The sequence below is a fragment of the Conger conger genome, chromosome 6 (genome assembly GCF_963514075.1).
Source record: "Conger conger chromosome 6, fConCon1.1, whole genome shotgun sequence".
NCBI classification, from domain to species: Eukaryota; Metazoa; Chordata; class Actinopteri; order Anguilliformes; family Congridae; genus Conger; species Conger conger.
In genome coordinates, this window is record NC_083765.1 from 19,239,712 (window position 1) to 19,250,754 (window position 11,043).

General features: G+C 43.8%; 1 protein-coding gene across 1 annotated transcript in view; it reads right to left on the minus strand.

Moving 5' to 3' along the window:
* Positions 1-2,184: 2,184 nt before the first annotated feature.
* LOC133131499 (prominin-1-A-like) overlaps positions 2,185-11,043 on the minus strand; it is a 27,445-nt gene continuing 18,586 nt past the window's right edge. The window contains exons 13-26 of the mRNA XM_061246882.1: positions 10,891-11,043; positions 9,476-9,628; positions 9,006-9,129; positions 7,743-7,846; positions 7,516-7,600; positions 7,247-7,393; positions 6,534-6,605; positions 6,071-6,163; positions 5,466-5,483; positions 5,308-5,361; positions 4,803-4,883; positions 4,146-4,214; positions 3,655-3,744; positions 2,185-2,304 (exon numbers count right to left, since the gene is read on the minus strand). The exon at positions 10,891-11,043 is cut by the window's right edge and continues 7 nt beyond it. Of these exons, the coding sequence (XP_061102866.1) occupies positions 2,185-2,304; positions 3,655-3,744; positions 4,146-4,214; positions 4,803-4,883; positions 5,308-5,361; positions 5,466-5,483; positions 6,071-6,163; positions 6,534-6,605; positions 7,247-7,393; positions 7,516-7,600; positions 7,743-7,846; positions 9,006-9,129; positions 9,476-9,628; positions 10,891-11,043 (1,363 nt within the window). The remainder of the gene's footprint in view (positions 2,305-3,654; positions 3,745-4,145; positions 4,215-4,802; positions 4,884-5,307; positions 5,362-5,465; positions 5,484-6,070; positions 6,164-6,533; positions 6,606-7,246; positions 7,394-7,515; positions 7,601-7,742; positions 7,847-9,005; positions 9,130-9,475; positions 9,629-10,890) is intronic.

Below are 11,043 nucleotides of genomic sequence, written 5' to 3' on the forward strand. Positions count from 1 at the left end.
TCAATCCGACATTGGCTCAGGCGGTAAGTTGGGCAGTAGGAAGGTTGCCGGTTCAATCACACCCTGGGTGTCGAAGTGTCCCTGGGCAAGACATCTAACCCCTAAATGCTCCTGATGACCTGGTTGGTGCCTTGCATGGCAGCTAATCACCATTGGTGTGTGAGTGTATGAATGGGTGAATGAGAAGCATGAATTGTAAAGCGCTTTGGATAAAGGCGCTATATAAAGGCCAACCATTTACCATTCTAAAAATGGAGGTTCCTAGGAAAAAATATGTTTATTGAATGTTTCTGCAGAGTAAGAATTATAATAGATAATTACATTAATATTAAATCACAAAGATCATCTTATTATATTATACTCAATCTGAACAAAGTGCACATACCTTTATTTGCATACTACAATAAAGACTATAATGATTATTTTACATTACTTTACTGCTAGTAATTCATATATGCATATAAAGAACAAAAGGATACAGCATTGAATTTTATTTTAAAAAATGTTTTTCATGTTAAACACTTTGGTCTACAACTGAGCTTTCCTGTGCAGGCTAAGTCACGCCTGTGTAGCCCGAGTCACACCTGTGTAATATAAGTCATGCCTGTGTAATACAAGTTATATCAGTGTAGTCTAAGTCATACTTGTGTAATATAAGTCATGCCTGTGTAATACAAGTTATATCAGTGTAGTCTAAGTCATACTTGTGTAATATAAGTCATACCTGTGTAGTCTAAGTCATGCCTGTGTAATATAAGTTATATCAGTGAAGTCTAAGTCATACCTATATAGTTTAAGTCATATCTGTGTAGTCCAAATCAGGCCTGTGCAGACTAAGTCAGGCATTTGTTTTCTAAGTCAGGCCTGTGTAGTGAATGGATGGATATTAATGGTATTTCATATTTATCTACAAACTTTCAGAATGACGGACTGTTCCCAAACTTGAACATTCTACAGGTGATTGGACAATGAGCACTATACCACACTGAATTGGAAAATTTTTATTATTTTTATTCACACTTTTTACACATTGATTTGTCCAATAGTACAATTTACCAGTGTGTGCTATCACCTAACTCATAAAGAGCTATTTCACAAGCTGTGTATTGCTACACATGTCCGACATTACAAATGCCTATTCTTTAACAGTCACTGCTCAAAACATTATCAGCTGAGGTGTTTAACAGTCACTGGTACAGATTACAGAGTACACCTGCAGAAGCACAGCGATGCCAGGGTATCTTCAGAGCCTGTGTGTAATAATACCCAGTGTAATAATATCCAGCGTTATATTGGTATAATATACACACAGTCTCCCCGCCTCCCACAGACAGTATCTCTCTGATGTTGGTTCAATGAAATTTAACTGTACATGCCTGCTCCAACACAGCCAGATGCTGTGTGAGAGGGATGTATGATTCCCATGTAGTCTGTAAATGTGAGTCTTGCGTCCTAAGCAAGGCTGCTACTGTGTGCCAGACACACAAACACACAACAAGGTTTATAAAACAAATATTAACAAAAAAGATATAAAACCTCCAAATCTTTGAAAGCATATAAAATGTTCAGCAAATGTACGCAATTGCATATGCAAATGCAAATTGTTTTATAAACAATTATGATTTGAGCTGTATTGTGTAGTTGCCAAGGAGAGTGCTATTATAATAAGTTTCTTCATCCAACATTACACATCTAAAAAAGGACACTGTTAAAAACATGGTAATAGAAGAGTGAGGATGGCTTGTGATTGTGTGTGAGTGAAGTGAGATGGGGACGTTGTATTAGCCAGGTGAGATAATGTGACCAGGTGGGGGTGAAATCCTCTGAATGAGAGCAGCTTCTTTGGTAAAAGTTCTGGAAACTTCCAGATAATCTGATGAAAATAAAATTAAGAATTTGAATATGAATGTACAATATTCCATGATGAATATAAGACATATATGTGTGAAAACACATTCGACAGACTCACCATCATCAGAGCTTCAGCTCCAGTTCTCTGCCCCACTGTGTGAAGAAGGAGCGGATTAGACCAGGAGAAACGCCACAGAGGAAAGCCAAGCAACACAGTAACTCTGTGTGCACGTGAGACGGGGGGGGGAGCAGGTAGAGGGTTTTTCTGTCTGTGGCACTGTCTGGCTTTCAGTGGCTTTGAATACGGTCAGGAAAGGGCCTTGCTGGCCATACTCACTCTTCATACACATCCTCTGTGTCCATCCTGCGGTAGAACTTCGCCAGCTTCACCGAGAAGATTATACTGGGGATGAGGAACACGGAGCAGCAGCCCAGACCGAACCAGAAGGTGTTCTAGAGAGAAGAATTCAAGAGAGGATGAGATTACAGGAAACCCACCAAACCAAACACTCACTAAACCAAACAGCCACTAAACCGAAAAACAAATTAAAGCACTAATTAAATAGTGTTTTAGTGTGATCAAATACCATTAAATAATACAGTCACAAAATCAAACACCCACTAAACCAAACACTCAATAAACCAAACAGTCGCAAAACCAAACGATCTCTGAACCAAATGCACGATGTCAGTCACAGAAATACAGCTCCCTGCAGAGGTTATAAACCGTTTGCTGTTTAATTAATCATGTCTGCGCACAGATGTTAAGTAGCCTTTTTACGCACATGAACAGCACAAATGCTAACCCCAGTGGCCAGAGATCGTCTCATCCTGTTTTATGTGAGTGAAAGTGGTCACACTCAAGTTTCTCCAGTGAGGAATCATTCCGGTCTTCCTGTACCACCATGCTGAGCAGCGCTGGGAATTCTGTCTCCCTCACAGCTGTGTGTAGATCCTGTTAACTGGATCTCTTCCAGGATCTGGGACATTTTAATCTAACATGTCCGCCTGTCATTCCAAAACTGCTCCGGCGCGGAAACGTCCTGCTGTTAATGATACAGCCATGGGGGCTACGTTCACTGTTCTACATGCTACATTCCTCAGAACCTGGTACATTCACTGCGCTATGTTCACAAAGATATGCGGGACATGCACATTACTTATTATTCTCACATGTGCTACGTTCATTAGCAAATGCAATACATTCAGTTGCACATCCGCTACATTCAGTAGCTCTTCCGCTACATTCATTAGCACATGTAATACATTCATTAGCACATCTGCTACATTCATTAGCCAATGCAATACATTCATTAGTACATCCGTTACATTTATTAGCACACTACGTTCTTGGCTGCAGTAGTAGGCTTTGCTTTGGGGAGGCTTGAATAAAAAGAGCCTGTTCACACACACATCTCTGTTTAAGTTCCCACATCTCCCCAGCCCCAGACAATTTTTCATACACATTAACCACCGCACCATGTGTGTGACCTCTGACCTCACACTCAGTCTCCACCTCCATAAACAGCCTGGTTCCGCCTGGAACGCCTGGGACCCCACAGTGAACACTGCGCGAGTATGTGGGTGTGTGTTTGTGTGGGTCCCCTGCCCTGCACATCTGATCAGGGCGGGGTGTGTGAGTGTGTGCGTGTGTGTGGGTGCTCTGCCCCGTGCCTCTGATCACGGTGGGGTTTGTGTGTGTGTGTGTGTGTGTGAGTGTGTGTGTGTGTCTGTGCCTGTACACGCGAGTGCTTGGCCCCTGGGGGGCTGCAGAAACGGGTTGAAAGGGTCTCTGTGTCTCACCAAAGAGTCCACTATGAATCTGCAGGCCACAATCTGCACGCTGTCCAAGATGTTACTGAGTGGCTTGCAGGGAGCCACCTCCATGTCCAACTGCAGAGAGTACAACATTCAATACGTAACACAACATAACATATAAAATGTAGCACACATGTTAATATCATATATACACCAACAGAACAAACTGCAGGATTATAACATGTAACATGCATGTTAAAATCATAGATACAACACAACAAAACGCGAAGGGATTATAACATGCAACATGCATGTTAATATCATGCATACAGCAACACAATGAATGTGATATAGAATGCACACATATTAAAACTTGATATATACTAATTGTAGAACAGTACCACCCATGTTAAAATCTTACACACAATAGCACATATTAGGATCTTACAATGCCACATGTTATCACCTTAGATACACGTTAAAGTCGTATGAAGTGGAAAGAGGATATATGTGTAGTGGAACTGCTGAATGCTTACGGAGATTTTGACCCAGTCGATGTACTGTCCGAAATACCCCCCAACATTCTGCATGTACTTCAGCGTTTCCTGTACAAGGAGAGAACAAAACAGCGTGTATGTTTAGCACAGCCACATCCGCACGCACACACATCTGTGCGCACACACATCTGCACATCATTACATTTAAAAACACACACACACACACACATGTGCACATGCGTACATCTGAAAACACACACGCACACACATCTGCACATGCGTACATTTGAAAACACACACACACATCTGTGCACACACATCTGCACATGCGTACATCTGAAAACACACACGGAGACACACATCTGTCCACACACACATCTTCCCATATGTACATCTGAAAACACACATACACACGCACACGCATCTGTGCACACACACACATCTGCAAATACGTACATCTGAAAACACACACACACACATACACACACATCTGAACACACACATATGCTGTACATTTATTCACTGCTGGCTTCCTGTGATTCTAAAGGGACCAACAGTGATTGCCATTCCATGAGAATGACTCAGTATACTCAGTTGCTGTGCTACATTACTGCACTGCACTCAGTTGCTGTGCTATATTACTGCACTGCACTCAGTTGCTGTACTATGTTACTGCACTGCACTCAGTTGCTGTACCTGCTTGACCACAAATGATGCGTTCTGGCTGATGAGATATTCTGCTGCGTTGATGGCACTCAGGACATCAGTAACTGTGTCCTAAGAAAGGAAAACAGCAGTGTGCGGTTATATAATGATATGTGCAAAAACATTCCATGGGTTTTATTTACTTATACAACCTCAGATCCTTATAAAGGGATGAGATCCTCAAACGCAGTAGTGCTAATGCCAAAGAGCAGCGCTATCTTCTACAGATCCAATAAAGAGTTCCATCAGGGGGTAAGGTCGTAGTTACTTATGGGGGATAAGGTTTTAGTTTATCATGGGGGGGTAAGGTTGTGATTTATCATGGGGGGTTAAGGTCATAGTTTATCATGGGGGGTAAGGTTGTGGTTTATCATGGGGGGTAAGGTTGTGGTTTATCATGGGGGGTTAAGGTTGTAGTTTATCATGGGGGGTAAGGTTGTGGTTTATCATGGGGGGTAAGGTTGTGGCTCATCATGGGGGGGGGCTGAATACTCACAGGGAGGGTAGAAGCAGATCTCTGTAGCTGCCGAATGCTCTGACTCAGAGTGCTCTATAACAAAGAGACAAACATTACACACATGGAGCAGATACACATACACACACTCATACTCAGGCATGCAGACACACAGAGACACACACTGCGAACATGCTTACCCTCGCTCGAACAAATTTCTGCACAGCCATTTGACAGCGGTGGGAAAGTCACAGAGGAAAGGAGATGAGTGACCTCTACTGGAATAGATGAACAACTGCAGTTTGTTGTAATGAGTGTTGCAGAAGCAAGATTGGAGACACTGATGAGCAAAGTGTCAGATATATCTCATGAAAATGGTTAGAAGTGATGGTTACAAAGTAAAAGCTAAATACAGTTTGCATTTCTCTGAGAGTGTGACAAAGTTTTCTTTGGATAATTTCTAGAACAATCATGACTGTGCCTTTCTGTAGCCATACCAGTCTTTCTGAGTAGCTCTGTTAACATAAGCTTCATGTCTACCGGCCAGTGTACTGCATCTTAATGCTGGACTGACATCTCTATTTCTAACACAAAGCTCACAGACTGGGTTTTAAACTGAGGCTGCTATACCCAGACAGAAGATTCCTAGACAGTTTCATTCTTCTGAGAGTCAGACTGTTCTGCTTCTCATTACAACACTTCAGGCTACAGAGCCCTCAGAGGTACCATGCTGAGGTTTCCCAGCAGGCTCTGGGGCAGCGGTACTGTGCTGAGGTTTCCCAGCAGGCTCTGGGGCAGGGATTACCATGGCCTGCTCCATGGGGATGACCTGCTGGCTGTGGATCTGCCGGATGCTGCTGGCGTGTCCCTTCAGCGCGTTCTCCAGGGCGCCTCGTGGCTGGGGGGGGGGGGGGGGGGGAATGAGACGAATCAGCTCCCCCACACAGGCACGTGAGGGGGATGAATGGGGGTCTGTTCAGGAACCTGAGCCCCATGGTGGAGTAGCACATTATACACACACCCTACAGCCCTCTACAGCCCCATTCAGCTCTGCAACTAGCATGACGGCACACTGCTGACTTTTAGAAGAAAGGTACAAAATGAAAACTAAGCCTTAATCAAACAGAGTGATTTACAGATATATACTACAGCGGAGATTTTGGAACCCTGCTTTAACCACTGTGGGGATACTCAGTTATAGAACAGTTTGATTTTATTGATTATTGATTTTATTTATTTGTTGGATTTGTTTATTTAACTGGACTCACCAGCTGGTCTGCCTGAGCCTCCAGCTCATTAGCGAATGAGAGCAGATCCACTAGCGTTGTGCCTTTGTTCACCTGTAAAGTGCACAGAAATAAACTCACACTCATGTACATGCACAGACATCACCTCACATTAGCAAACATACGCAGGCCTTCTGTATGATACTGAGTTTGAGTCATCTGCTGAACGTTTCAGACTTCTATACGGCTGTTATGTGAGTGATGTATGTGCAGATGACTGAATAAGATATCAGGGGCTCATTCCAATCACTTATTTTTCTCCTCCTTTTTCAGTTCCTAGCTCCACCTATCGGAAGAGGCTTAAAAAAAAGAAGTGAAGACGGGGAAATCGAAAAAACATGAATTAGGCAAATAGAATGTCCTTTCTCCTTCAAATGTCAGTTTGAAGCCACTTCGGTTACAGTCGTGGCAGACGGGGAAAGGTGGACCCATAGGTCGATCATTTACATATCAGGCTTTCCAAAAAAATACTTCCACAAAAGATGTGCTCGTGTTTCCTTGCTCAAAGGAAAGTTCAGGAGTTCCTAACTTCTACTTCTAGCTCCTAGAAGGAACATTTAACGGGCTGGAATGACCTTAAAGAAGGCGGACCTGAATAAATTTCCTAGTGAGGAGCAAGGAAAATAAAAAGAATGAGCCCCAGATCTGCATCAGGGTACAGTGTGTAGTGTAAGTGCAGACGTGTGCATGCTCACCTCAGAGAGGTACGCGGCGTAGTTGATGTCGCCCACGCCGGTGTTGGTGAACTGCAGGAGGTTCTCCCTCCCGGCCGCCTCCAGCAGGACGATCCCCCGGAAGTCCACCTTCACCTCGTTAAACAGCTTCGTCAGATCCTTCGTGTACTGAAAAAAAAACAAGCCTTGAAATAGGCATCACTTTATGGAAATGAAATATCAATGTAATATCAATGTATTGTAGAGTATCAATGTACAGTAACATATCTCAATCCCTGGCTTTCACTCACCACACTGTTATTCAGGAACATGTGGACATTGAACAGATTATCCAGCTTCAGAGCAGAGTACAGGCCTCTGTTTTCTTTACAGCTCCTGAGAGAGAGAGAGAGAGAGAGGGGGGGGGGGGGCAGAGGTCCATGTCTGGCTTAGTTTACTGGTACATGGTCTTAAAGTTCTCTGCTAGCTTAACTTATACATGCTCTCTATGGTGAGGCTGAGATCTAGTTTGGCTTACCGGTACACGCTCTCGATGGTGAGGTCCAGGTCTGGTTTGCCGAAAAGCATGTTTGGGAGGATGTTTCGTGCATTGGGGTTCACCATAAACGGAGTGTCTATGATCTGTAAGAGCCACACATCACGCTGGTCAGTAGTATCAGGGAACAGTAGAATATCATGATTAAAACACAAAAATGTTTTTTTCCCTTGGTCTTTAGAGTGCAGGGTCCACAGTGTGCATGTTAACTGCTTTGTGCACGTGCCCCTGCAGTTACAGCAGCCCCTGTGTCCAGCGTTATGTAAGAGTTATGTGTGGAGCGTGTGTAAGAGTTATGTATGTACAGCTATTTACAGGATGCCAACATCAACAGCCCTGATGAGAGCAAGGACGAGGGCTATGAGACAAGACTCCATAAAATCCTCCTAATATATGTTTCCTCACACCCCAGAGAGAATCTAAAGTGCCCTGTTTTGTAATTGCACTTTTTCAAGCATTTCAGTTAAATAAACAGTTTCTGGCTGTTTTGTTTCACTGTGGTCTGCGTAGCATGGATTCTGCAGGAAACTCTCTCCTTAAGGATCTTAGTTTAAATGTAGTTTTTCATTGAGTTTAATGGGACAATTGAAAAATGATCTGTTGGAAGAAATCACAGCAACAATAACATAACAAAAGAATAAGGCTGCTCCAAAGGAGTGGTCCTATTACTGGTGGGAGGTGATTACAACTACAATTCCCAACTACTGCTACAACTACAACTCCCAAGCACTACTACAGCTACATCTCCCGACTACTGCTACAACCACAACTCCCAACTACTACTACAACTCCAACTCCCAAGCAATGCTAAAACTACAACTCCCAAGCACTGCTACAACTTCATCTCCCAACTATTGCTACAACCAAAACTCCCAACTATTGCTACAACCAAAACTCCCAACTACTGCTACAACCACAACTCCCAAGCACTGCTACAACTACAACATCCAAGCACTGCTACAACTACAACTCCCAAGGACTGCTACAACTACATCTCCCAAGTACTGCTGCAACTATAACTCCCACGCACTGCTACAACTACATTTCCCAAGTTCTGGTACAACTATATCTCCTAAGCACTGATACACTTCAATTCCCAAGTACTGCTACAAATACAACTCGGAAACACTGCTACAACTACAACCCCAAAGTACTGCAACAACTACAACTCCCAAGCACTGCTACAACTACAACTCCCAAGCACTGCTACGACTCCAGTGCAGTGTTATAGAGAGACTGACTTGCCTTAAACAGCTGCCTGGTCTCGAACGGCTCACAAACCAGCTTTTCCACATTGCCCCCGATGACAAAGGTGGTTGTGACCAATCCCATCAGCACCCAGGAGAAGATAAAGCTGAAGCCAACGCCACTGAAGCACAGAGCAACACACACACACACACACACACACACAGAGGAAGGGCGTTAGATCACATCCCACGCACTCTAACTCTCTCTCTCACACACACACACACACACACACACACACACACACACACACACACAGACATTCAAGCACATGTGTAATTGGATATTGACAGGCTGTTTTGGTGTTTGACAGGGTAGTTTGCTTGGTAGTGATTGACAGGGTGTTTTAGTGATTGTCAGGGTAGTTTGATTGACAGGTTGTTTTGGTGATTGACAGGGTAGTTTGATTAACAGGGTGTTTTGGTGATTGACAGGGTGGTTTGATTGACAGTGATTGACAGGTGACTCACGCCATGAGCAGGATGCCGCCGGTGTTTGATAGGCAGCCGCGGGTGGTGGGCGTGGCGTGTTTGTCGTAGCCGCAGGTCCCACACAGCACACCCAGGAAGTTAAATGCCACGATGAGCACCACCATGCAGCACACCACCACACAACCGATCCACCTGTGGGGGGAGCCAGAGAGCAGCCTTCCAGTACATACTCTCAGCTCTCAGCCTTACAGTTCAAACTCTCAGCCTTACCATACATACTCTCAGCTCTCTTACAGGACACACTCTCAGCCTTGCAGTGTATGCTCTCAGCCTTACAGTACATACTCTTAGCCTTGCAGTAGATACCCTCAGCCTTACAGTGTATACTCTCTGCTTTATAGTACATACTCTCAGCCGTAAACAGTATATACTATCAGCCTTACAGTTCATACTTCCAGCTCTCAGCCTTAAAGTAGATACTCTCAGCCTTATAGTCTGTACTCTCAGCACCACCACACAGCCCATACACCTGCAGGGGGAGCCAGGGTCTCTGTGCCAGGGTCACATGAACAGAGAACATGCTGGGGCTACATTATAAAAGGACACAGTCTGTTTAAACGGTACTGCAGTCAGAGAGCACAGAGTCTTCCTCTGTCTACACCCTTCTCTCAGAGAGCTGTTCTTACAGCACTGAGGGGTCACACTTTACAATCATGCTACATTAATTGACATTAACTAATGTAATTGTAAGCTAGAATGAGGTACAAATACATTAATTAAGCATGAAATTGACTTTTCATTGGTTCATGTATTTGTTAACTACTAACTAACATATTAGTTTGAATATTTACACATCCTATTTCATCCTATGCTTTGCTAATGTGTACTATTTTTATTCCAATATGAATTGGCATAAACAAACATGAATTAATGATGTGCAAACACATAAACAAACCTTTCTATACTTTTGTGCCACTTCATGTAACCTTATTGTAAAGATTTACCCACTAATGACACGTTTTACAACACCGGCACTACAGCATACACAGAGCAAACACAGCCAGGGGAGTGTTACAGCACTGAAATACAGATCCTGAGAGATATCACGGCTGATGGCAGGGGAGAGTTATAGAACTGAGATACAGATCCTGGGAGAGATAACGGTTGATGGCAGGGGAGAGTTACAGAACTGAAATACAGATCCTGGGAGAGATAACGGTTGATGGCAGGGGAGAGTTATAGAACTGAGATACAGATCCTGGGAGAGATAAGGGTTGATGGCAGGGGAGAGTTATAGAACTGAGATACAGATCCTGGGAGAGATAACGGTTGATGGCAGGGGAGAGTTACAGAACTGAGATACAGATCCTGGGAGAGATCACGGTTGATGGCAGGGGAGAGTTACAGAACTGAGATACAGATCCTGGGAGAGATAACGGTTGGTGGCAGGGCACCTGTAAAAGTCCATCTGGTCTATCTGCGGGTAGAAGGCCTCCATCATCATCTGCTTCTCTGTGAGGAAGAGAGTGAAGTTGGCCAGAGAACCCTGGATGGGGAACATTTTGGCGAAGGCGGTGATGTTCCCCCCGATGCTGTCCAGCACACTT